The sequence below is a fragment of the Gymnoscopelus microlampas genome (genome assembly GCF_963454915.1).
Source record: "Gymnoscopelus microlampas genome assembly, chromosome: 8".
In the NCBI taxonomy this organism is placed as follows: Eukaryota; Metazoa; Chordata; class Actinopteri; order Myctophiformes; family Myctophidae; genus Gymnoscopelus; species Gymnoscopelus microlampas.
This window is the reverse complement of record NC_139945.1, coordinates 33,435,173-33,460,762: the sequence shown is the minus strand read 5'-3', so window position 1 is coordinate 33,460,762 and position 25,590 is coordinate 33,435,173. Positions and strand designations below refer to the sequence as shown.

The 25,590-nt window shown below is 40.0% G+C and overlaps 1 protein-coding gene across 1 annotated transcript; it reads right to left on the bottom strand.

Annotated features, from left to right (window-relative positions):
• Nucleotides 1-7: 7 nt before the first annotated feature.
• On the bottom strand, nt 8-24,486 carry bace2 (beta-secretase 2). The gene is made up of 9 exons (XM_084064784.1): nt 23,933-24,486; nt 16,018-16,106; nt 15,060-15,276; nt 12,617-12,748; nt 10,827-10,961; nt 9,821-9,922; nt 9,067-9,216; nt 8,062-8,230; nt 8-2,528 (listed from the first exon to the last, which is right to left on the bottom strand). Exons 1-9 carry the CDS (start codon nt 24,227-24,229, stop codon nt 2,287-2,289), a joined length of 1,533 nt encoding a protein of 510 aa, XP_083920910.1. The 5' UTR covers nt 24,230-24,486; the 3' UTR covers nt 8-2,286.
• Nucleotides 24,487-25,590: the final 1,104 nt, after the last annotated feature.

Below are 25,590 nucleotides of genomic sequence, written 5' to 3'. Positions count from 1 at the left end.
TGTGTAATCCATGACTAAGTTATTTTATTTACAGAATAATCACAAATCTGGCACAGGATGAAAACATACAGTTAAAGATTTAGTTGTGAACATTTTCACAACTTTACAATTTGGCACACACAGTAATAGTGCAGTTTGCACACAAGACCCAGAAAAAAACAGTACTGCAGGTTTCGGTTTGATTGTATGGCACCATTTCAGCTGTGGCTTTTTCTGATTACACACATTTGGCTTGATTTTGTCGACAGACTAAGAGGCAAATTGACTACCAAGTCACATCCTTTATAACACATTTACAAAACAGAAATTAATCAATATTGACAAATATTGTTTTTCTTAAATAATCATTTCTTATGGGTGCTTTCCTCTCAAAGACTTGAGAACAGTTAGTGGTAGTTGAGAAAGGTAGCATTGCTTTGTGCTTCATATTTTGATTGGCAAAAAATAATTCAGTATAAATATGCATCCTTGCAAATCTAATGTTCACACCCATGTCTAAAGAGTAGCTTTTTGGAATAATATTGTACAATCACATTCAAGTAGATTTAAATATAAAGGGTCATATATACAGTATTAATAGAATTACATTAATCTATCTTAAATTGCAGCACATAAAGTACTGTATGTGAATCTAAACTGGTTCTACTCCTGTCGAGTATTGATCTTCATCATCTCTGCCAGGAGATCATGCATTCACCTGTGTGTCTGTCTGCAGTTAATCTTACATAAGTAACAAGGCTGTTCAGCAGGGATGTAACAAAACATCACAGAGACAGTTAATTATCAATACAAATGTGACAATTCAAATCAGTAAATTGTAATGTTTAAAGTACTTAATCTAGTTTGGAGTTAGCTTGTTCACTGCATGCACTCTTTTTTGGCATGTGCACTTTAAGTATAAATTAGGCTTTAGCGGTTGTGAACACAGCAGTGCACTGTGTACCGTTCATATGACAGTGAATAATTATCCTACTGTTAGATGTTTCTGATCTTTAGAGCAGTTTGTCTGGAAAATTCAATGAAAATCGTGAACCCAGTATTGTGAATCATGAAATCTTGAGTCGAGTGAATCGTGAACATCCCTACTGTGCAGGCTGACAGCAGGACCTCAATTCTTGAATATTTTTTACATCTGAGACAATAACATTAATAGTAGGTTTGTTAGAAATAGGTGTGTAAGCATAGACAGTAGTCCCAAATCTAACGTACAGATTAATCCAATGCACCGATTATTAATTCCCGCTGCATGGCATACATCACTGTGTACTATAAGGTCAGCCTTTTGCCCTGCTGTAATTTATTTCACTGAACTGGAAAACAAAATAAGCTTAGGGTTTCATCACCTTTAAGTCAGTCTTTCACAGGACATGCACAGACGATCACCAAAGCAGAGAGAAAGATGGAGAGAGGTAGACAATGAATGTGTATGAGCCAGAGAGGGAGGAAGACAGTAGAGTTGATGTACAACTCTTTCATGGCTGTAGTGAGAAATTACCTGCATACTTCACTATTGTTATTAGAGCATGCCTCCTGGCGGAGATTTGCGCTCTACTTAGCGCACCTTTCTAGTTGTTTTTATGTTACACCTTTGATCGACAAAAAAAAACAAAGTGCAATTTAGCAGACCACTGATGACATGTCCCTGTAGAGGACTTAAGATGATCCTCAGAAGGCACTACAGGCATTGTAAACATTATGTGAAACCTGGTGATATTTTGTTGACAGTGATCAATTGAATGAAAATAGTGACCGATTTCACTCCCTGAAAGATGGAAAGACAAAATCAATCAGCAATTTAAAAAAAGGCACTGGTCAGATTCCTTCACTTATCACAAAATTAGGTTGGTGATAGCCTACATTCATTTGAAAACGTATACCGGTACATAGTTTGAGAGCAGCATCAACTATAGAAAAGCAGTTATTGAGGCAACTGCTATGGCAAACCTTCTGGAATGAATAACATTTGGCAAATTGAGTGCAAGATAAACAAGTCATATTTAAACTGCTTAAGAAGCCATGATTATTAGATTACCTCACAGAGATAGCAGAAACAGGGATGTCCTATTTTAGAAATACCTACTCTCCTGTGATTGTCTTTAAGATAGGGTGGATCCTCATATTTAGCTCTACGGGTCAACCTGATGACCTACGGTCTTTCAGGCAACAAGTCTCATTGGTCAGTGCAGTGCCATGAGCCCCTTCCCCGATCTCCGCCAGCGCACCAGTCGATTCCTCGCCCGCCGCCCTCAGCCCGTTGGCCCCGAACTCCCATCCCAGACCTCTCAGTCACTTGATTCGGTTGCGGACCAGCGAGGACTCGTCCGTGATCTCCCCCGAGCGGTCCCCCCGTCGACACGGCAGCACCAGCAGCACCAGCAGTACGAGGAGGACCAGAGCGCAGACCCCCATCAGGGCGTAGGAGATCACCCAGAGGAGGGGCTCCCTCAGGACCCCACTGGAGCAGTCTGCCGATACGTCTGCTGCTGTGAACGGTCCTGCGATCTCCGACAGGGGCAACCCACCACTCACTATGGCCAGAAAGGAGAACATAAACAGCAAATTGATCAAATACATTCTTCCTCGATCTCTTTACACACACAAACACAAGTTATTATTCAATTCAAATGTGTTCATTGCTCACACTGGTCTAAATTGAGATATGACTCCATGTGATCAGTGTTAACAAGCATAAGATACACTCTCACATGTTTTTAGCTGAGCCCAAAATTAAGTAGTTACCCATAGAACCTTACTGCTACTATTACAGTATTTGTTGTTTCTCCACCAGACCTTCACATAACCTGGATTGTCTTTTTCTTTATTATTATTCTCTCAGTGCAGTGTGGTTGAAGGGGCTGCTGTTGATGGGGGAATGAAAATATGTCTGAATGTGTGTCCGAAGTCTGATAAATAATAACTAGAAAATGTGCTCAGTAGAGCACAGACCTCCACACAATGTGGCAGTTTGTCTATTAGCCACTTGAACCCCAGCATCCATATTCTCAGAGTAACGTTAGTCCAAAATAGCAGATTTACAAGCTCAGAACATGCAGATCGGCAATTTTTGGTGAAGAGATTTGGTGTTGACAGAAAAGAGTACAGTTGTTGTACAGTTTTACTAAGTGCTTCTGGTGTGCAGAAGAATTATTCATTATACTATAGTGTTATTATGGTTGCTTATATCTAACCTTTATATTTTACCAGCACTTTTTGTACTTATATAATACATGATATTTGGTAGCTTGTAAGAGCCTAGATGTCTCCAGTCGGCCTGATAGCTATTGTTTTGGTACAGCCTATCTTGTTATGGTTCAGCTTGTCCTTGAAGCAACTAGTAATAACTATGGTCTAATCCCTGTGCTCCTTGGCAGAACTACCGTACCATCGACCTGAGTGTTATTGTATTTCTCCCCATGATGATATCATGTAAATTAAAGCATAACCACCACCACCTAGAATATTGTCTCGACTCCTATTGCTCATCAATACTGATTGATCCAGAACTCCAAGACAGGTGCCATGTTAATCAGTTCTCCCTGGTCCCATGATGAAAAATAATTCCCTTCAAAATACTGTGGCGTTATGTTCATCTGTTATGTGCATTATTGTGTCAGGCCACGCCCCCGTTGGGCCAATCGTTGTAAAAAGATAATCGGTTCTTCCTTGGCCCATAACTAACCTTTCCACCAAGTTTAGAGCAAATCCATTAACTGCTCAGGTTACCATGCTAACAGACAGCATAATGACGGGGTTGAAAACATTTCCTCCTTGGCGGAAGGTAAAAAGAAAAGGAAAAATACCTTGACCAAAAAAAAGAAACAGAACATTTTCTTTTTTTTTGTATTTATCCTTGACCTCTCATTCAAGCAGATTTCGTGGGGGTATTTTCTTATGTGGCTGTGTACTCATCTAGCAGCACAGTTTTATTTATATATATATATATATATATTTTTTTTTTTTGTTATATCTATTATGGTACATTTAGAAATGTGCACAGATTGTTGAGTGTTGATTCTGAGTGTTCACTAAAATGTCTGAAATGTCCACATGGAGTGTGTATAGTGCAATGAGACCAAAGACAAGTTTCTACAATGTACATACAGTACAAGGATTGGAGTGAGAGATATTAGACCATAGCATGGTAAATGCAGACCACATGACACATTTCTGCTTGCCTGACAGGCAATCATGGCCAGACGGTGCACAGAACAATTTCTCACGCTGATGTAAAGATTCAGAGGTAACACATAACTAAAGGGCAAGTCATTTCCCAAACATATCGTAGGTATTAGATAGAATAGAAAATTTTTATTGGCATCAATAAAATACAACAATAATAAAAACGCCAAAGTGGATTAAATCACCCTGCTCTTGACAGACAGTGAAAAGTTAATCACAATACACTAGTCCACCCACCCATGACTACAGATCCCATAGCCTGCGAAGACGGTTCACATAAACACTAATGAACAGCTGAAACTGGTGGAAACATGGCTTCGTCACTCTCTTCATAAGCCAATGATCAATGGCCGAGCGCAAGTTCAGATCAACTGGTCAACCCATTGTGGGAGAAAAATGCGGATCAGACAGAGGTTCCTTCATTTTATAGTAGGATGTGTAATGTGGGCAGAAAGACGGATTGGCATCGCTATGAGTTACCTGTGCCTTGCAAAGTACCTGGATATACAGTGGGTGACCATTGACTTTGTCGCTTTTCATAAGAGAATCACTTCACTCATTTGCCTCACCCGCTTTGCAGTAAATTTAAGTTCCAAATACTACCACAAGGTGCCGCTTTGGAGTCACTTTTTTTGTGACAGAGAGACAGACAGACAGACATACATACAGACAGACAGACAGACAGACAGACAGACAGACAGACAGACAGACAGACAGATAGATGTCTTATATTAATAATAATAATAATAATAATAATAATAATAACTAGCAATAATTACGTGTGCTTAGAGCGTTTAAATTGGGTTTTCTGTTCAGCGTCGGGCAGTCAGGAACGCATCTCTGTCATTTTAGAAATGTTCAGACACACATTGGTTTCTGTCTGTCTGTCTGTCTGTCTGTCTGTCTGTCTGTCTGTCTGTCTGTCTGTCTGTCTGTCTGTCTGTCTGTCTGTCTGTCTGTCTGTCTGTCTGTCTCAAAAGTCAGTGGAGAGAGAGAGAGAGAGAGACAGACAGACAGACGTCTTATATGTTTTTTTTTCTCGCATCAATTTCTGTATAGTATCATTCTACCTCTTTCCTCTATAAATGAAATAGTCTAGTTAGTGTAGCGGTTAAAACTGATGTCGCGTGATTTTACGACCCGGGTTCGAATCCCACGCTATAAGCATGCTGATCTGCTATTTTTACTTTTACTTCTACTCCACTACATCTCAGAGGAAAATATTGTACTTTTACTCCACTACCATTATTTGAACGCTTTAGTTACTAGTTACTTTGCAGATATAAATCATTACATTATAAAACATACATTATTTGCCCTATTTCACATAGTCTATTTGAAAATGGCCGATCTACAAGCTCACAACGCATTGCGACGCATTGTGAGCTTGTAGATCAGCTATTTTCAAATATTTCAGTACTTTAAGTATATTTGCCAATACTTTTGTACTTTTACTTTGATTGAACTCAAGTAACATTTTGAGTTCATCCATGACCGTAACAGACGACCGTCATGTGATCCATGGCCAACAGCGAGGCGTTTGTTTTCATTCTTATAAAACCACGTGGCTCATTTATATGCACGTGAAAGTAACTAAGCGGAAAGTAACTAAGTACATTTACTCCATGTCCACTTGTTGCTGACGGTGCGTGGTAGTGTAGGAGCAGCGCTGTAAAAGCCCCAAGCGTCATCGGTGCAGGAAAGATGCGTATTTGGTTGTACACACGGAGACGCAAGGGTGGCGTTTTCAGTCGGAATTCAAATCATGATGCAACACTTTGTGAGCTTTTATGGGACACTGTTGTACAACAAAGTAGAATTCATTTGTGAAGAAAGAAAAACCCATTAACAGTTGAAAATAGCCTACACCCTACACCATTTCTGCCCATCCCTCTAACTTCATGTAGGCGCATTAAAAATATCAAAATTGGCCGCTCTGAATTTGTATCTGAACAAATACTTTGATAGAAGAGATAGGCCTACAGAGGTACTGTAGGGGGGAGGGGGAACCTGATAGCAGAGTTCCTCACTTGGCTTATTTGGAATACGCTGCATACATTAACATAACCGGTTTGGCAAGAGACTGGGCCAGTGTTGTAGGCTAGTGCTAATTTTGGAAGTGGGGGAGCGCGGTTCTTGAGCGGATTGGAGTTTTTTTTGTTACTTTATTTCGGTTTTAGGGTTAAGCTCTGATCCACCCGTCCCCCCCTCCCACGAAAGCCCCCCGACCCCCCGCACGCAACCACTCCGCCGCGCTGCGCCAGGCCGCGCTGCGCTAAAACGCACTGTCTGTGCCTGTGGTGGCCAACTGAAAGCTATAATAACATAGTAGTATGACAAGGGTGCCATTATATTCAATGATATTCAATTGTTTTGTGGAAAACACATGGCTCATCATGCTTAATTAAAGAGAGACTCACTTGCCTTTTCTAAGTGCTTTTCATTGTTTGGACAGAAGAAATTGTAAACATTTAGCCAATATTCGATCATCATTAAATAACAGACAGTGAACTGGTAAACTGGTGACAGCATGTCATGGATAGCACATTAATTCTTAAACAATATTGAGGAGGAAATAATTATAAACGAGGAAATAAAATAAAACAAACCAAAAAGACGCCAATAACCCCTGTCTTATAAAAACTGCCAAAGTGGCTCGGGGTTATCTGACATGACAGGCTGTGCCACTTTGGTTTTTGTGCTTTCTGCCGTGCGATGTGCTCGCAGCCAAGTCTTGACATAAGGCTCTGGATTCCAGGACCTGAGCGGAGGTCCATGCTGTCTAATAAACATCAGAGCCGACACACGTTCTGTATGCAGTCGCGAACGGAGTGATGTTATTATGAGGTTCAATGTTCATCAAACTAAAGAGAGAGAGAGAGAGAGAGAGAGAGCAGTGTCCCATAAAGTAGTAGTGGAAATAGCCGATCTACAAGCTCACAAAGTGTTGCACCATGATGCTTTGCGAGCTTGTAGATCTGCTATGTTTTAAAATAAAAGTCTGTCTGTTGGTTTTATGAATATTAATCCATTATACATACATTATATATATATAACGCACTGGCCAATACAAACTAATAGACGAGAATGAATAATTTGTATGCTCATCGCGTGGGATTCGAACACGGGTCGAAAAATCACCGGACATCAGTTTTAACCGCTACACTAGCTGGGCTGTTTCATTTATAGAGGAAAATGTTGGAATATTACTACACAACAATTGATGCGAGGAAAAAAAAAACATATAAGACGTCTGTCTGTCTGTCTCTCTCTCTCTCTCCACAGACTTTTGAGACAGACAGACAGAAACCAATGTGTGTCTGAACATTTCTAAAATGACAGAGATGCGTTCCTGACTGCCCGACGCTGAACAGAAAACCCAATCTATTGGCAAGAGAAAAAAATACGTTTATTTTCCCGTCTCGTTTTATCAATTAAGACGTTAAAAGTAAACTAATGTTAAGCGCAGCATCATGCTATCTAACTTTATTTGCTTAATATTTTGCTTATGTCACATCTTGTACTGTAAGCAACATACAGGATCTTTCTCTGTCTTTCTAGGAAAAACAGTGCCTAAAAACCCCAAAACAAACAATTTTGCTATTCAAATGAGCTATTGGCATGATAAAACATACGTTTACATTTTCCAAAGCAAGTGTCAAAACATAATACAAAAGTGTAAAGTAATGTATGTACAGTTTGGAGAGGATATACAGTAACTAGTAACAAATATATTCTTGCTGTCTGCTGTGGGCTGTAGGCAGTAGACCGCTGCTGCCCCTAGTGGCACAGAGTGGAAATCATACATGCCCTGCATGAAACGCATGAGAAGAATGAAAAAAAACGACAAAGTCAATGGTCACCCACTGTATAAACGCTCACCTGCACAGGTGCTGAGGCCGAAGCCCACCCTCCGCTGGATGCGGTCGAACACGACGTAAAAGCCCTCCATGACGGTAGCGCCAATCACCAGGCCGTTGGCCGATGACGATAGGCCGAAGCGGAAACAGTCCATCGTGCCATCCACGTCCGTGATTGGTTGGATGTACAGCTGGGGAAGGGTCCACACAGACACACGTAGGTCAACAACATATTGTTTCATGTGAGGATGTGCATGCATGCTGGCATGATTTAGAGTAGGCTGGTTGGTGGTGTTGGTGTAAGTGGAGATCTAAGAGGAAGAGTCTTCAGGGACTGTGCTTCAGTGAGCCACTGATTCAGAGGAATGTGTTGGTAGACTCAGGGCTGTCACGATCATGACATTTTACATGACACTAATGACATTGACATTAATTGTCATACAAATAATTGTGATTAATGATTTAATCATATATATTTTTGCATTGAAAATTGGAACATATAAATGATAATTGCATTTCTGTTTGCGTGTTAGGCTGGTACCAATAAACAAAATAATGTAAGATGGCCAAAACAGGGGTTGCATCCTTTATTTCCTTAATGAACCTTTATGATATACTGGAATCCAGAGTGATTCGCTACGTTCGTATAGACCAATCAGAATCAGAGGCCGCGGGCCGTTTTCTTCCGTTTGTGCACGTCCCGCCCCTTGGAAATAGGAGGCTTACCAGACAGAGAAGCGAAGTGAGAAAAAAAACGCTGAACGTAGCAATCAGTCTGGATTCCAGGCTACCTTTATAAACATTTCTGAAACATATTGCCCAAAATGCCTTCAATAATGAAGCCTGGTCGAAAGTGGTTAAAAGAGCATGGGCAACGATGTGGACATAATGATGTTTTTATATAATACAGATGAATAACTATTATGCAAAATAAGCGCAACTAGCTCAAATAATTGCAACAAGCCTAGCGTTGACCTTGTGTAGATAGAGAGTCTGGTGAAGTGCATGTGATGTAGTATCCAGGTACCTGGGGTTGGATGGTGATTCTGAAGGACTGGCTGGCATTTGTGGCCCTCAGATAGATGGAAAGTTTGGGGAAGAACCTCCAGGGGGTTTCCCCTTTTGCCCAGCATGCCAGCTTAGTGCCAGCCCAGAATCCTGACGAGAAGTCCTGGATCTGGGTAAGAGGCCAAGGGAAAGAGATAAAATCACAAGATAAGACTTACTAAGATAAAATGGTAATGCCGTTTCCGTTCACGTAGAAATGTCTCATCCATCCCATGCAAGTACGAGTTCTCCGCCATCCCAACAGACAGCACACCATAATATTGCACAGTTACTGGCCATATTCACACATGTGACTATGATCAATACCATTCATATGCATTCAAAGATGGAGAGAATGACAGGCAGACAAAATAGTATTTGAACATATAAAGGGGTAGCAGCTCAACACTTGTTTACCATTTACTGATGGAGGTATAGGTGGGATTAGCCTAAAATGTCACTGTCTATGTAAAAAGTAGAACTGAGAGCATTGCTTAAAATACTTTGTTGCGCCCTGGAAATAACAGATCTACTGTACATGTTGTGAGCTTGGAGATGCTATTTATGGTGTGAATTATAAATTGGAAAATGGCAGTTGCATAAGGCATGTGCATAGACATGCATAAACTGTACTGTATAATACACTGTATATCTGATGAAGTCATGTCCTTGGAATAGAGTGTATGCCCTGAGAATGCCTTTCTTCGGTGTCAGTTGGAGAGCAGCTGTCGTACCAGAGAGGTACGTGTGATGGCATCCACCACCGCATTGAAGACTTTGACAGGAAGTCGCAGCAACGTCGTGCCACTGTCAACGATGGCTTTATCCATGTTATACTGAAAGAAACAGGAGAGAGAGAGAGAGAGGACGATACAGTATATATCTGGTTAATGGAAACCTTGAGTAAACAAAGTTAAGGAGGAAGTTGCTTCAGTAACGATGTGCACAAACAGGACTGGTACATTCCTTGGCTGCATAGCCTGGTTGCTGTTTTATTTCCTTGTTGATGATATTATCTCTTCAAGTAAGATTGTTCACTTGCTTTGTCTGACTGGCCAATATGACCATGATACCTCTAAGTAGGGCTTAGCAAAAAACAACAACTCGATATCAATATTGTGACCATATTGTGGGGACGACTATTGATGCTACATACAAAATATTTACACAATGAGACTTTTGATAAATAATCGTCAGTAATTCTTACTGTATATAATAACTACGTTGGTAATGGCAAATAATAGAACAGTTAGAACAGCCAAGTAAGTTCAGAAAATTGTATGCAACCTTTAAAACCAAGAAAAGACGCTATGTCATATCACCATATTACGATCCAGATAGCCCTTTATATTGTACTTTGTTGACCAGGGGTATGTACTTCGCCCCTCCTTTTTCCCTGTACACCAAACGCCTTCGCTGTAAACAGCAAATTAACAAGCTCAGGAGCTCACATCGGGATGCATTGTGAGCCTATAGATCTGCTATTTTTGTTGAATTTCTCCTAAATGTTTGCCTATTATGTAGTTTATTCATGACATTGCCTGGTTTTATTGTATTTTTTTTTCCGACTGAGGCAATTTACTGGTAAATTGTTGAAAGTTGAAAGGTGCTACAAAATAAAGGTTAATACCATAACAAAAGCATCTCAACGTGCAAAACTCAAGTACCATTTTGGGGTTCAATTGTGAATGCTTGCATTTTGAAAGATCAGGCAATCAGGAGAGAAGGGAAGTAGTTTACCTCTCTGCAGTCCAGGTTTAGATTCTGGTCTCCCACCTCCAGCTTCAGAACCTCCACCTGGTAATACCACTCCGCCTTTAAGGGGGTGTACCACATCGGTCCACTGTACAGAGTTGGTTCAACCCCTCCCATGATCTGAGCAAGGAAAGGAAAATTAATTCACTTTTGAGTTGTAGTTTTCTCAATTTAATGCAATTTATTAATCTATGAGCAAGTCCACATTATTTCCCCCAAATCATGGCAAACACACAGTAAAGGTCCTCAAGTGTTACTTTAACTCTGAGAGTTGTACACTGTCGGTGTTACACATGCAGCCAAAAAATATATAATTCTGCACGATCATTTTAGCCATAGTTGTGCTGTGAAAACAACAGTGTGAAAACCAACAAGGGTATACTTTTGGCAGAGGTTTCTCCCTGTCGCACAGCCGAGGCATAGCATACTGTACGTGCACGCAAGCACACACACATACACTAACACCAACACCTACCTACGGAGCACCCCACTGTCCAGCCCATCTGCCTTTGGATGAGTAACATAGCTCAGGTTTAGCGAGCGTTGGCCATTCATGTAACAGTGACAGACCTGCACTCGACAGGGGGCTATCTTAGCTTAATTAGCCCCACGCTAACTAGAGTGGGCCTCCAATGGGGAAACACATTAGGTGAGGAAGCTGCTTGCGATCATGTTTCCAAAATGCATCACGCTGCTACGGCTCATCCACCCTGGAAGGGTTTGGACTGTCAAGACCCAGTTTACTTGAAAGTAGTGGAATGAACACCACAAAAGTGAATTCTACAAAATGTCTTAATTACAGTGTATGACATTGTGGTGACACTTTAACTTTGAGTGCATTTAAGGCATCATTACATAATAGTCCATGTACGTTCCATGTAATAGACCAAGTCAGACAAGAATAGAGCATACTGTACATGTATGTATATTGTATTCACACTATACATATGCACTGTTGTTTGTTAAACACTTTAGAAAATTATGTACAGTAAACCATAACATGTTGTGTTCAGACATAACACTGTATGATGCAGGACATAACGGGAAGACCGCGGGCACAACACCTGGTTTTTATGCCTCATTTCCACTGAACAGTGTATGATATGCAATATTCGCTCAACTGTTAAACGCTAGGAAATGCATACATTTTACGGACAAATTGATATATAATCATTTTTAATTAATGTAAAGTGCAATTGAGTACCCTGAAAAGTGCTCTATAACTAAAATGTTATTATTAACAGTCACGCAACTGAATTGAATGAAATAGCATCTACTTTCTACGGTACACAATGCAATATAGTCTCCCCGAAATCTGTTTGTAAAATTGAAAAAGAATTGTAATGTACTCGGGGCAAATTCCGTCCGGGAAGAAAGCGGAAGGAGTTTCGCACACACATCACAAATCATGTGAATGTCCACCACTTACTCCTTCCCAACACCGCTGAAGTGCCCTTAAGCAAGGCACTGAACCCCAAACTGCTCCAGTGGAGCTGCTCAGTGGGCAACGGTATAAGACTGTGGTTGTAGAGCGTTGCTGAAAAAGAGCACTCGTGCTCAGCCAACCTCCCCTGCGTAAATAAAGGTAAAAAAGACTATCCATACAGAATGTATTCTGTATAGAATCTGTACATGAATCATGAGGTGACCTGAATATTTATAGGAACAAAAACATCTCTGTCTTTGTTGAAACGGAAAACCTCAAAACCTCATTCATTCATTCGTTTCCGTAGACAACCCCCCCCCCCCCAGGCAGCCGCCTGCTGACTACTCACAAGACTGCCCCCCGCAGGGTCGGCCGTGTTGCTCGCTGAGAGCCCAGCACCACACATCTGGAGGGAGAAGATGTCAGGAATCCCTATCTGTCGCACCATGGAGTTGAAGAAAGGCTCCACTGAAGAGTCAGGCTGCCGAGGGAGAGACAAACATGCACACAATACTACCATTATTTATCAGTGGTTAGGGATATGTTTCCCCAAAGGATTGCCTTTTAGTCGAGTGAGTGTGAGCTGGGTCAAGTCATAATGCCCTAAACTAAATTCAAGTCATCATAACACATTTATTTCCCCCCTGTGTACCTGGAATGACTGTAGGGCTGCAACTATTGATTCTTTTCTAAATAATTATTAGATCAATTACTTTTTTTATTAGTTGAGTAGCCAACAAGCATATTTTTAAATGTATATTTTGTAATTGTTTTATATATCGACTACACAAAAGAAATACTTTATTGATTAGTCTGTACTCTGTAGTAGTTTATACTCCGTCATACGGCAGTGTCATGCAAAGATAGCAACACATTGCGATGCGAAACGCTGTGAGCTTGTATCTGCATTTAAAATTCGAAATGTTTTCTAAATCGATTATTTGGAGTAACTGTTGCACCTCTAATTGACCGGCAGTGTAATTCATGTAATTCTATCTGTAGACGAGAGATTGGCATCATTATGATCACAGTATCTATTGGAAATATTACACGCATCTGCCTGTTTTCAAGGCGGCTTTTGCAAACTCGCTTGCAGATTTTTTGCAAAGATCCTCTCAGAGATTAATGTTTACGGCTGTTATTTTAATATATTGACACAGGGGGATAAGTTAAGTAAATAGAGAGATCACAAACTCCTGAGTCCTAAACCTTGACATTTACTATGTCTGTATACTGTATACATGTGTGTGCAAAAAAATAAAGTGGGAGAAGGTAATCGAGACAGTGTTCTCCTTGACGAAAGGATGTTCTCTACTATCTTCTTGACCTCAAACTGCTTTTTATGTCAAGGGCCAGGGTTATGCATGTGATGCATGACTAACTGCCCTTAGGCAAGCCAAACTTAAAACACCAAGTGAGACCTCAGCAGTACAAAGTTGGTAGTGCAAGCATATCTGCCCTTCAATCATTTACATTTGATTGCACAGATTGTTAGAATCAGCGCATGGAGGTATGAACATATTTGTGTCTCAGTTGAGTTCGTTCTTCCTCATTCGCCCCTTTGCATGCATTGTTAAGCTGGTCTCACATTACAGGAGTATAAAAAATCCTAACCGGCAGATCAATGAACCACCACGCATTTCCTCCATCTCAACTGTCCAACGCACCCGTTCAACAGGTTGTAATCTTTGTGGTTGCTGACCCGTATCAAAAGTCTGTCACACCCGGATATGAGAGTGGTAGTTCCGCGTTCCTGCTGCAAAGCCACCCAGGACCAAGGGTTGCCAAACTTTTCAAGCTGCGACCCCCCAAAATAATTATCTTTGAACTGGGGACCCCCCCACCCTGGCAAGCACTTGGAATTGTAGGCATTACATTTAGTTTGACTCGGTTCCACAGATAAATATTGTGAAAATAGCCGAACTACAAGCTCACAAGCTTGTAGATCGGCTATTTTCACAATGTTTGCCTCTTTCTTTCGTAATATTTGACAATTTGGCCAACTTGGAATGAAAAAGGTATTAAGCAGATACCCAGTATACACTTTTACTGTATGTTGGTTTGTTTACTGTTGAGTGAGAAAACAATGTTGCACATTAAGCTAATCATCTGGGGACCCCCCAAAACAGTTTGGGAACCACTGCCCTAGACAAAGCGCATTTCATGCGCCCCAGTAGCGTCTCTCTCCACTCCACACTTGTATACTTGTCTCTCTCTGCTATTGTGGGCACGGGTGACCGTCCCAGATACATAATCAAACATGTTTGATCATTATCCTAGTGGCCCTAATGCGTCTGTGGGCAGATCGAGAGGTTAAAGGTTGGATCTGTGGACTGGGCAGATGATCCCATTACCCTGTAGTGTGAGACCAGCTTTAGAGATATTAGTATAACCTAATTTTGTCTTAGATCTTTCTAATGGACAAAAATATAATTTTCTCTATTTGCTGGTGTAGGATATCTCAGGCCAATACCATGCAAACAATCTGTTTATGCCATTTTATGCTTGTGCCTACATGTATAGTTCCCAAAAGCAAAATGTGTTGTATTGGACATCTTTTGATGAGTCACAGAAGATATTTGTCCACTGTAATAAGTGCATTTTCTTATTGGTTAATGATTAACTATCTGTTAACGAGTTTTGATTAACGATCGTGAAGCATTTTATTCAATCCTATTTTCAGCAGCTACTTGCCAAGCTTTGTTTGAGTAAGCTTTTATTTAAACAGGGAACAACTTGATTTCACTTGAATAAGCAAACATATAGCCCAATCGAAGCACAATTTCTCTTACCCGTGCCAGCAGGGGATAAGCCAGACCCAGGATGCCTTGCCAGTTGACACCAGGCAGGAAGAAGCCATCAGAGGACAGGATGGCAGCTATGTTGATGGTGAAGGTCCCATTTGGGCCTTTGGGCATTGTGACACGGTCTGTGCCCAGCTCGCCCTCCCAGTCGCCCTGGGTGTACTTGACAGCCACTGCCCGCCTAGTAGACTGGTAGGTGGTAGAGCTACACAGACAAGGTGCAGAGGAACATTTTATTCATTCTACTCATGAAGACGAGATTTACACTAAGGGGTTAAAATAGGATTTTTTAAACCTTACAGGCGGTGTAAATATAGTATTATTTATTTATTTTTACTTTTTCAGTTGGTGTTAAATAGCTATATTCCGATAGCAATCATTGCTATAGTCAGTGTTTGTTCAGTAACAGGGGTCTCCCCAGCTCTTTATTGAAAATTGAAAATACATTCTCAGGTCACGACACCAATTCTATCCAATCAGGAGAGAGAACTCATACAGGATAGAGGATAAACGAGTGGAATTGGAAGTGATGAAACAAATAAACGAGCACACACAATGGTAACTGGAACACTATGAAATGTAAGCTGATAAATGATCCTTTGGGGTTCTCTCTCCTGATTGGATAAAATTGGTATGCCGACCTGAGAATGTATTTTCTGTTTAATAAAGAGATGGACAAATGGGGAGGCCCATGTTACTGTCCAACCACTCTACAGCAATGATTACTATATTGGAATATATAGCTTTAACTTTTTAACAAAAAAGTTTGTATTATTTATTTATTTATTTTATTTATGTATTATTATTATTTTACAACAAAAAAAACACACCACCTTCAAGACAACAAAGGGAGGCTATGAGGACAAACACAGAAAAACCCAACATATTTGTCTAGCTAGGTGTTTGCAGCATTGGAGCATTATACAAGCTAATTCCAGCCACTCACTGTGCAGTGTCGAAGTAATGTGTAATGAAGGGGTGTGGTGCTGCAGCCACAGCAAAGTTACTGCTGCCTGTATCCACCAGGATGTTGAGCTGAAACACACACAGCAAAGTTTGCTTTATCAGTCATTCAGGTTACATGATAGAACTCTGACAGCTCACAAGGCAAATAATGACACACATAATCCATAAACCACATTAACACTGGTCATTATTCTGGGCAAATTTTCAAAGATGTTCAAATGTAGCAAATCTACAAGGTTCAAGGTTCAACTTTATTGTCAACAATACTAATTACAAGTAAAAGGCACGTGAAATTCATTGTAAGCTAAAAGCTACACTCTCAAGAGTAAGATGTTAAAGACTCGGTGTCAAATGTGATATGTATTAGTTACAAGTTAGTTACAAACTCACAACTGCGACATGTTGCGAGCTTGTAGCTGGGCTAATTTCACAATTCATTGTACAATGAAGTAGATAGGGCTTAAGTGGTTAAGGCGTTGACCTTGAACTTTCAAATGCAAAGTGCATAAGACAGATAAATCGAAGGGAATTTTAAATTCTATAGCATACAATGTAGATACTATTTTCCAACTACTGTATTTTCCTACTACTGTGGTTATCCTATCATTGATATTATAACCGTTTGTTATTTAGATTAGATTTTTTTTTCTTTAACTACAAATGTTAAAGGAGCACTTCAACCATTTTTATCCTCATCTTCATATAATTGGTCCTCAATAATGCTCAACATACAATGCGTCTTATACAGTATGTGGTTTATGGACAGTTCAGACACCTGCCTACCAATGACATCATCAATGGGGATTCCAGGCTAATAGAAACTACACAGAAATCGAGTTTGCATGCTGAAATAAAAGCAATTATTGTTGCATTAAGTTAAAAATATAAAAATATTGAAATTATTATTATTATTATTTGAAATGTCCAAATCTGCCTACTGATAATGTCACTGACTGGAGGGCAGGTTTCTGAACTGTCCACAGCCCTCCTCTGAGACACAGACTGAATAGACAGAAATGCTATAACGTTAATGTTATGAGCATTAGTAAACCAATTATATGGAGATAGGTTAAAATGGGCAAAGCAGTCCTTTAAGAATGTTATTTAGAGATAATTTAGACAAATGCTAGGTTTGATTTTTACCTGGTAATCTAGTTTCTTTGAGGCACAACATTTTTCTCTTTACAAGTTTGCATGCTACTTGCGTGACTATTTGCCCATTTGTTGACTAGGGTTCATGCGTACTCTTCTTACATTTGGTATGTTACTCTGGAGAAGAGCGTCTGCTAAATGCCTAAATTGTAAACTGATTAAAAGGGGTGCTTGAATTGAGTAAGCTACGCTGTATGTGACAACCTCTACACATGTTCCAAGAAGAATGTATGTCCTGTCCCGGAATGTGTCACGTGTATGTTAGGGCACTAAGCAGGTTAAGCCTAAGCAGTTGAGATGATATCTTGAAGGCATCATGTCAATGAGGAGGGTGTGAACTAATAAGCCGACAGACTTCTGTCACCTCTGTTACAACCACTGGCTGCATGAAGGTCATTACTAGACATTCCTCACCATTACGGTGGGGTAGGGTCAAATCTACTAATGCTCCACAGTTGTTGTTTTTTTAAAGAATTTTTGGGGGCTTTTTTATGCGTTTATTTAGAGAGGGATAGGGAAAGTAGGCTGACAGGAAATAAGGAGAGAGAGATGGGTGGGTGACACGCAGCAAAGGCCGTCGGGAGCGGGAGTCGAACCCGCGACACGCTGTCACTGTCAGGCTGGCATTGCAGCCTAGGGTGCCTGGACCGTCGCGATACGGCCCAGGCCGCTCCACAGAGTTTTGCTAACTCAAAAGAAAAGTTTATTTATCATACATTGCATTAGCCATGATTACTTCCTGTGTTTACATCTTCTGGGATGTAATGAAAATAAAAATCTGCAAATTTGTTTCAGTTTGACAGAAAGGCATCATTATGGCTGACATCCAAATAATTACAGTAGCTATGGAGACCTAGGCGACCTTAGGAGACCTTAAGCATGATCCAAGTCACCAAACTGAATTAATTCCCTATGCATAAGCCATGATTCAATACACTAGCTAAGACATGCCTAGTGCCAACAGTTCAAGATGCAATCATCTAATAATCTAGCAATAATCTTTCCTCATTCTTGTGTTAAAGTTCCCCTTTAGAAAGACTGGATGAGCAGGAAGGATTGATATGTGTAAGCAGACTACGCACATTAACTGGAATACAAATCATGGTAGCCATGTCATGACACAGTCATAACAAGAAAAAGATTTTCATTTCCTTAATGCTTTAGTAGGAGCAATGAGGAGTTACTCGTCATTACTATTATTTAAGTAAGTAAGTAAGTAAGTAAGTAAGTACATTTTATTTATATAGCATATTTCACAGAGAAAACTCACAGTGCTTTACATACAATAAAAATACAACAATCAAAACAATAGCAGCACAAATGCACAATAGAAAAAAAACAGCATACATATTACAAAGGAGAGAAAAAAATATAATAAATAAATAAATAAAATAAGTCAAGGGGTTTCCGCGAATGCCTGTCCAAACAGAAGTGTTTTTAAGTGGTTCTTAAAAGTAACTATGACCAAATATATTGACAATTTTGACAACAAAAGACAAAAATGTTATGGAGGTACTAGAAGAGATCCAGTAGAACTAAGACAAGTCATTTTATGTTTTGTTGTGCTTGGGTGTTGCGCTCTGAAAATAGCGGATCTACAAGCTCACAACGTTGTGAGCTTGTAGATCGGCTATTTTCAGCATGCAACCAAGTGTAAAATCAGCCATTACGACGCCATCAAGGCACCGCCAAAATACATTTTTGTCGACTAAATCAACTGTACATTGAGTTGACTATAATCTTATGATACTTAGTCAACTAAAACTAGACTATCAGTAAAACATTTCAGATGACTAAAATATGACTGAAACTAAATGGAATTTTATTCAAAAGACTAAATAAAACTAAATAAAAATGTGTTGTCAAAATCAACACTGGTTTCTATTTACACAAACATAATGGTTTTGTCCCATTATCACCTGATAGTGTTTCAGACCTTTCTAACTGGCCATGGGAAGCCCCAGTTGGCTCTTCCCTGGGATTAAGGCTTATCAGTTCCTCCTCATTGGGCTGGCCCTGGCACCATCCTGTTGGCTGTGCCATCAAAAAGACCCACCACCACCGCAGATGGCATCACTCCACCCACACAAGGAAAGAACCAGCCAAACTAAACCTGCAAAGGTTTGACATTTAACTGTAGCCTATTGCTGGAGGAAAACTGGGGACATTTCCATTAATATTTGAGTTTACATTACAATGGTCTTATTCCAGTGTGTGAACCTCATATCATTTTTTTATTAACCACGTAAGCTCTATATACTGTCATACAATGAACAGCGGGGGGGAAAGTGCTCATAACTCGTCATGAATCATGATGTGATGCATTTGTGAGCTTGTAGATCTGCTTTTCTGTGTTTTTGAAAGGTTAAAAAAAACATTTGCCTATAATGTCATGCCCAAAATAGGAATGTCAAGTTGAAAGTAGTTTATCTATGGAAAAGGAAAGCAGTTAGGCTAATGGACTCTGGATTAAGTTTAGATACATACAATAACATACTGTATGTACTACATTCACATCATACAGCAGGTTCAAGGACCACTTCACCCATTTTCAACCTACAGTATCTTCATATAATGTGTCCACACTAATGCTCATTTTAACCCATTAAAACCGGGAAAGCACTTTAACCATTATTCTATACTTTGGCTATTCAAAAATAGCAGATCTACAAGCTCACAAGCTTGTAGATCTGTAGATCTGCTATTGTTTTAAAAGAAATCGTGGGCAAATCTTTGCATATACAAATACTTTTAAAGCGAACATTTTTAACTCAAATCTTTGCTTCTGGAGATTCTACAAATGTCTTCTAAATCCTAACAGTTAAAAAAAACTATTAGGACATGAATAGCCTGTGGACTGTGGACAGTTCAGAAACATGCCTTCTTTTCTTTCTTTTTCCTTTTTTTCCCTTTTTATTGATGTAAGAACAATGGCTTCTATTTCAGTGTGCTAACTTTCCAGGAAGAGAAAGGCTGTTACACTCAGGATTTTCACAGTTCTTCCGTTGGCTACTGTGCCTCGGGCAAATCTCTCCCCCACCCCCCACCCCTTCACTGAGCCAACACAGTTGCGTTGGTTGTCGTGATGGAAGGTTTTGTTCTTTTCATTGTACCAAAATCATTAAAATCATCAAAAACATTTGTTCAACACATGATTCATTGCTTGACCACAGCTCCGCCTGCGTAGTCCCACTCACTGAGCTGAAACACAGCTGAACGTACTGTATAGTGCAACTCATTCAACTAGTAAACAAAGAAAGGTCATTCACTGGATACGCAGTCATTGAGTGAGAGCCTGCCTCCTAAAGTTCAGTGAACGAGATGATTAGTCGTTCACGTTCACTGACTCAAGTCATTTAGTTTGCAGCGATACACACAGTCAGTCAGTACATCTTGTTGTTCTCGGAGTACATCCAAGAACAACACTCCTCAAGGAGCTCTTTCGCCAATCAACATTTTGCAACCGATCAAGAGCTCAACTGACTGAGAAATGGATATGAACTGATCATCTTTTTTTTCTGAAAGTAATCTAGTTAATTAGATTCACCTAAATGAATCATTATTTTGAATAAACTGTTTGTGTGAACATCACACACTACTTGGCTGAGCTTTCCCTGTATAACTGGCAGCGGATCAGCGGCGTGCATCTGGTACCTGTTTGTACCAATTAGCAGATGTGAGACGTTCCAGCCGACACCTCGGCCTAGCTAACAGATGTGACAATTAGTGGCTCATTTGAATAGCGCCTCATTTAACACCAAAGCTCCGTAATCACATCACTGCCGACATTAGAGTTCTGGGGCATTTTCACGCCACCAAAACCGTGATGCAGGCTACTGGCTCGGTTTACGCTGTTTTTCCACATTTTCTGTGGAATGCGAAAACCACTCATTTAGTCATTTATCACTCATTTATGAACAGCACGGCCGCTAGTGTGGCCATTTCATCTGTACAAATGGGATTTATCAATGAGTACTGACATGCAAATTTATGAAGTGTGATGTATCTCTTCTACTGCTTGACTTTATTGGCCCTGTATTCTCTTTTATTATAGTAGCCTTGTCATGATTGTTTTATATAAATGGGGATATTTGATGCTGCACACGCAGCCAAAGCTGTGATAAGTAACGACTAACGAATGGATCTTGACATCATTCATTAAGAGTTGTTAGCCCCTTATGAGTCTGTGCACAGCCTGGGGTCCTCAGGAAGGAACCGGCTGGTTGGTTGTACCCGAGTCAAGGCTATAGACAAAGGGTGACCGTGCATTCGCCATCAGGGCTCCTCAACTGTGGAACGACCAGCACTCAGGGCACGGCACGCTCACACATGCACTCGTATTCTATGGGAGAAAATGGGTGGACGGTGCAGTGGAGCTGCCCATTGCGGCACATTGACAGCATTGAAGCGTGTCAAGTCCAACTCGTACGAAGCTTGGAGTTCAACATTGGTGACCTTTGACGGGGCAGTATCAAATAGGAAAGAAGCGTCATGGTTGACCCCACTTGGCAGCCATTTCATTTGTTCTCTCAGCCAACCACTCCAACAAAAGCCAAACAAACGCCACACCAGAAAACTACAGAAGTGTAAAAACATGGCAGGCTAACCTTATAGTGCACTACACTGTGAGATAAGCATAGCAAAGCAGCTACATCTAATACATCGAAAGGGTGTGTAAGATTTAGGTGTGCCTGCCAATGGGAAAGCACTGACAATACGGTTGAGACTTTGGCATTTATTTATGTTTTTTGATTTAATAAAATACTCCATTAGTCAGAAGTGAAAATGGCACAGTAAAACACTTAATGTTTTGCTTAATGTTTTCAATTCACACTGCAGTTTTTTTTATGTTGATTATTTTCATGTTTTTATTTCACACTGCATTTTTGCACACACTGTCCTGTTTGTCTTCTGTTGTTTGATTCAAAAATTACATTTTTATGTAAAGCACTTTGGAACTTTGTTTTGATTAATGTTCTATAAATAATCCTCAAAAATCAAAATGTATTTAAACTTTTCCAATATCCTACTCGCTCTATTTATAGAGAGAGGGAGTAGGATATTAGGCTACATACAAATCCAATTTTCAGTTTAGAAATGTCAAAATTCACAATAAACAAAAAGGTATGCTGTTCATGTTCCACCTGTTTCACAGAATCCTTTGAAATAATTTTAATCTAATTTTACGCCGCCTACACTGTCATCTTGGCAGGTAGCTACACAGCAGAACTTGAGTGTTACTTTAACTCAGGAGTGAAAACTAGACACATGTCCATTTAGAGTTCATTAACACTCAGGATTTACAGTACACAAGTTTGTTGCACATTCTTCTCCCAGGCAGGGCAAGTAGCAGTGACATGGCAGAAAGAGCCAGGGATCACATTAGGCTAGAAGTTCTAATCTGTGCAATCCAATAGTCTGCAGAGCAGTGGAACTGAGAGGATTTCACTTATTAGGCAATGTCTTTTATGTATGACTACCCACATTAAACCGGTACGGCCTAGCCGTCCTCTACTGAGATTATAACTTTTTTAGATCCCTTTTACAAAAACTGAGAAGAATTTAGCCCCCATTATATCCTAAGTTTTAGGAGGAATGTTTCCCATAGCCATTTCACTCATTTCTATCCGGGTTAAGTGGGTGTAGTTCCAACTATTTGGCCTATGTTTGACCAATTTTTATAGTATAGTTTGTTGATTAATTTTGATGTAGTAATGGTCTTTTTTTTCTTTTTCATTTAATTTCTATTATTTTCTGAACTTGGAAATAACTACTCTCTCGCTTTGGCGCCACATAATCCCAGTCAGCTGCCTATAGCCAATGAAGCAAGCAACACTGGTTCTCACAGGCTGCCTGCATCATGTGAGTTCATGTGAGTGTGGGCTTATTCTGCCTACACATCCCCTGGCTTTGCAACCAAAGTCCTATAGTAGCTTCCTTGCTGCATCCTGCACTGACTGTAACAGAAAGAAGTTAAAAGAAAACGCAACAAAACAATAACAATCAATGTGGTGATGAGTTCTACTGTATTTATCATAAAGTGGTGTTATCTCTATTAAGGTCATAATCTAACCAATTTGGACTGGCTCATTAGTTCATGTCCTGGAGGTAAACAAAACCCCCCACCTCCTCTGGATCACATGCTGAAGAAATTCCCTTCTTCAGACAGAAGAGACAGGGAGGGACTCGGTCATCTATGGTTAAGAAGTTCAATATGTGACATTTTCAGAGTTGTCTAGGTCACTGGTTTTCAGCCTTTTCAGGCCATGACCCCCTGAAATAATCAAATATGAACTGGGGACCCCCCACCCTGACAAGCACTTGGAACTGTAGGGGTTGAGGCAGTACATTTAGTTTGACTCTGTTCCACAGATAAATTGTGAAAATAGCAGATCTACAAGCTCCCAAAGCCTCGCGTTGCGAGTCGTTGTGAGCTTGTAGATCGGCTATTTTCAATTGTTTTGCCTCTTTATTAAATCAACTGACAATTTGGCCAATGTTTGACCAGTTTTTAAAAGGTATTAAAAAGGTCTTCAATTTGTCACTTTACAAAAAAAGCATGTGGGCACGGCCCATCCTGGGGGTCCCGACCCACAGGTTGAGAACTGGTGGTCTAAGAAAAATCACCTTCCTGTCTTCCAAACTTTTTACACATTTGGCCTAGTCTAATAACTATGTCAGGCAATTCTTGACTCTCTTGAAATGTTCCTCGAAAACAACAAACAAACAATTGCATACAATACCTTTTGGCCAGGAGTACCAAGTGACATCTCTATGTAGTAGCCCCGTCCAGAGTCACCTTGCAGGTTGTTGACCAAGTCCAAAAAGTTCACTAGACCAGCTGGATCAGAGGCCAAGGAGAGGACATCATCTCCACCAGAGGGGCTTTTTGTGTCTTGGAGAGGTGACAAGTCCAATTCCAAGGAGGAATTGAACCTCCCCGGGTATATTTTAAGTGGAATTGAATAGTAACATTTGCACATCCCAAAACAGAAAGTGAAAACCAATGCCCTGAGGAGGCCAGGGTTGCTGAGTGCCATAGTTTATCGTGTTTAACTCCTCAGGGAGAGTTTTAGACCTCTGATAGAAATTCCAACTCCTCGTACCAAGTTTGCTCCTTCTTACTTTCCAACTCAGCCATCATAATAAAAACTCCTCTTTCAGTGCGGTCGCTGATGGTTAAGTTGAACACGCAGCCCTTCGGTTGTCAAGGATGAGTAACGCAGCAAGCAGCCATTGTTACAGATTAATAACACAACAGGACGATCGTTCGCGTGTAGTCGCGTACAACATTCTCACTCTCTTGGCCAATGTTGCCAGGTTTTGGGAGAGAAACAAGCAACCAGGTCTGTGAAAAGAAGCCCAAAGTCGCTTAGAATAAGCGGACATGGCAACACTGGACTACTTGGCCACCAGTGATCCGTCAGCTTTGTTAAAACCATAGACTGGTTAAAACACATTCGTCAGCCGTACGTGAGTAAACATTTCACTTCCGACCAGTGTACTTCAAAATAATGGTATAGACAGTGGCGGAAAAAGTACTCAAATTCTTTACTTAACTGTAAAAGTATCAATATCACAATGTAAAAATACTCTGTTACAAGTAAAAGTCCGGATTTCAACAGTTACTTGAGTAAAAGTAAAAGTACAAAAGTATTGGTATCAAAATGTATTTAAAGTACCAAAAGTAGAAAATACTCATTGTTCAAATGTATAAAATGTATAAAATCTTTTGTACATTGCGACGTATTGTGAGCTTGTAGATCTGCTATTTTAAAATGGCCGAAATGCTGAAGACAGTGGGTAATGTTTTGTAAGTAAAACTAATCAAAATCTAACAAAGTAACTAGTAACTAGGTTGTCAAATAATTGTAGTGGAGTAAAAGTACAATATTTGCCTCTGAAATGTATAGTGGAGTACAAGTAAAAGTACAGAAAATTGGAAATACTCCAGTAAAGTAAAAAAAAAAAACTCAAATGTGTAATTAAGATTAAGTACAGTACATTGAGTAAATGTACTTAGTTACTTTACACCACTGGTTTTATGTTAATGTTTTGGTATTTGGAAAGTTGCAGAATGAATAGACAATTTGTGTATGCATGCACATGCAAGTAGAGTGAGCTGTGCCTATCTGTAACCTAACCTGATCATTCCTTTACAGAGGCATACACTAAATATCATGAAAACAACTGTGCTTGTAATGGCCACGTTATGATATTTTTTAATTATTATTACTCACAACATATTCCTGATTCTACGGTGCATTTTGCATCAAATATGTGTTATTCATAAAAAATAAGTGTAACATTATTAGGCAACATTCATTGAACAAATTATTTTATTTTTAAGTCCGCAGACCGGAAGTTGGATGATTACGAAAGAGTACATGACGAAACCCAG

Coding starts and splice junctions, on each gene's coding strand:
- bace2 (XM_084064784.1), bottom strand. CDS start 24,229: ATGGCACTCAGCAACCCTGGCCTCCTCAGGGCATTGGTTTTCACTTTC. Junction 8,231..9,066: donor GAATCACCATCCAACCCCAG/GTACCTGGATAC, acceptor ACCCTTCCCCAG/CTGTACATCCAACCAATCAC. Junction 2,529..8,061: donor CGGCCTCAGCACCTGTGCAG/GTGAGCGTTTAT, acceptor TTCTGGCCATAG/TGAGTGGTGGGTTGCCCCTG.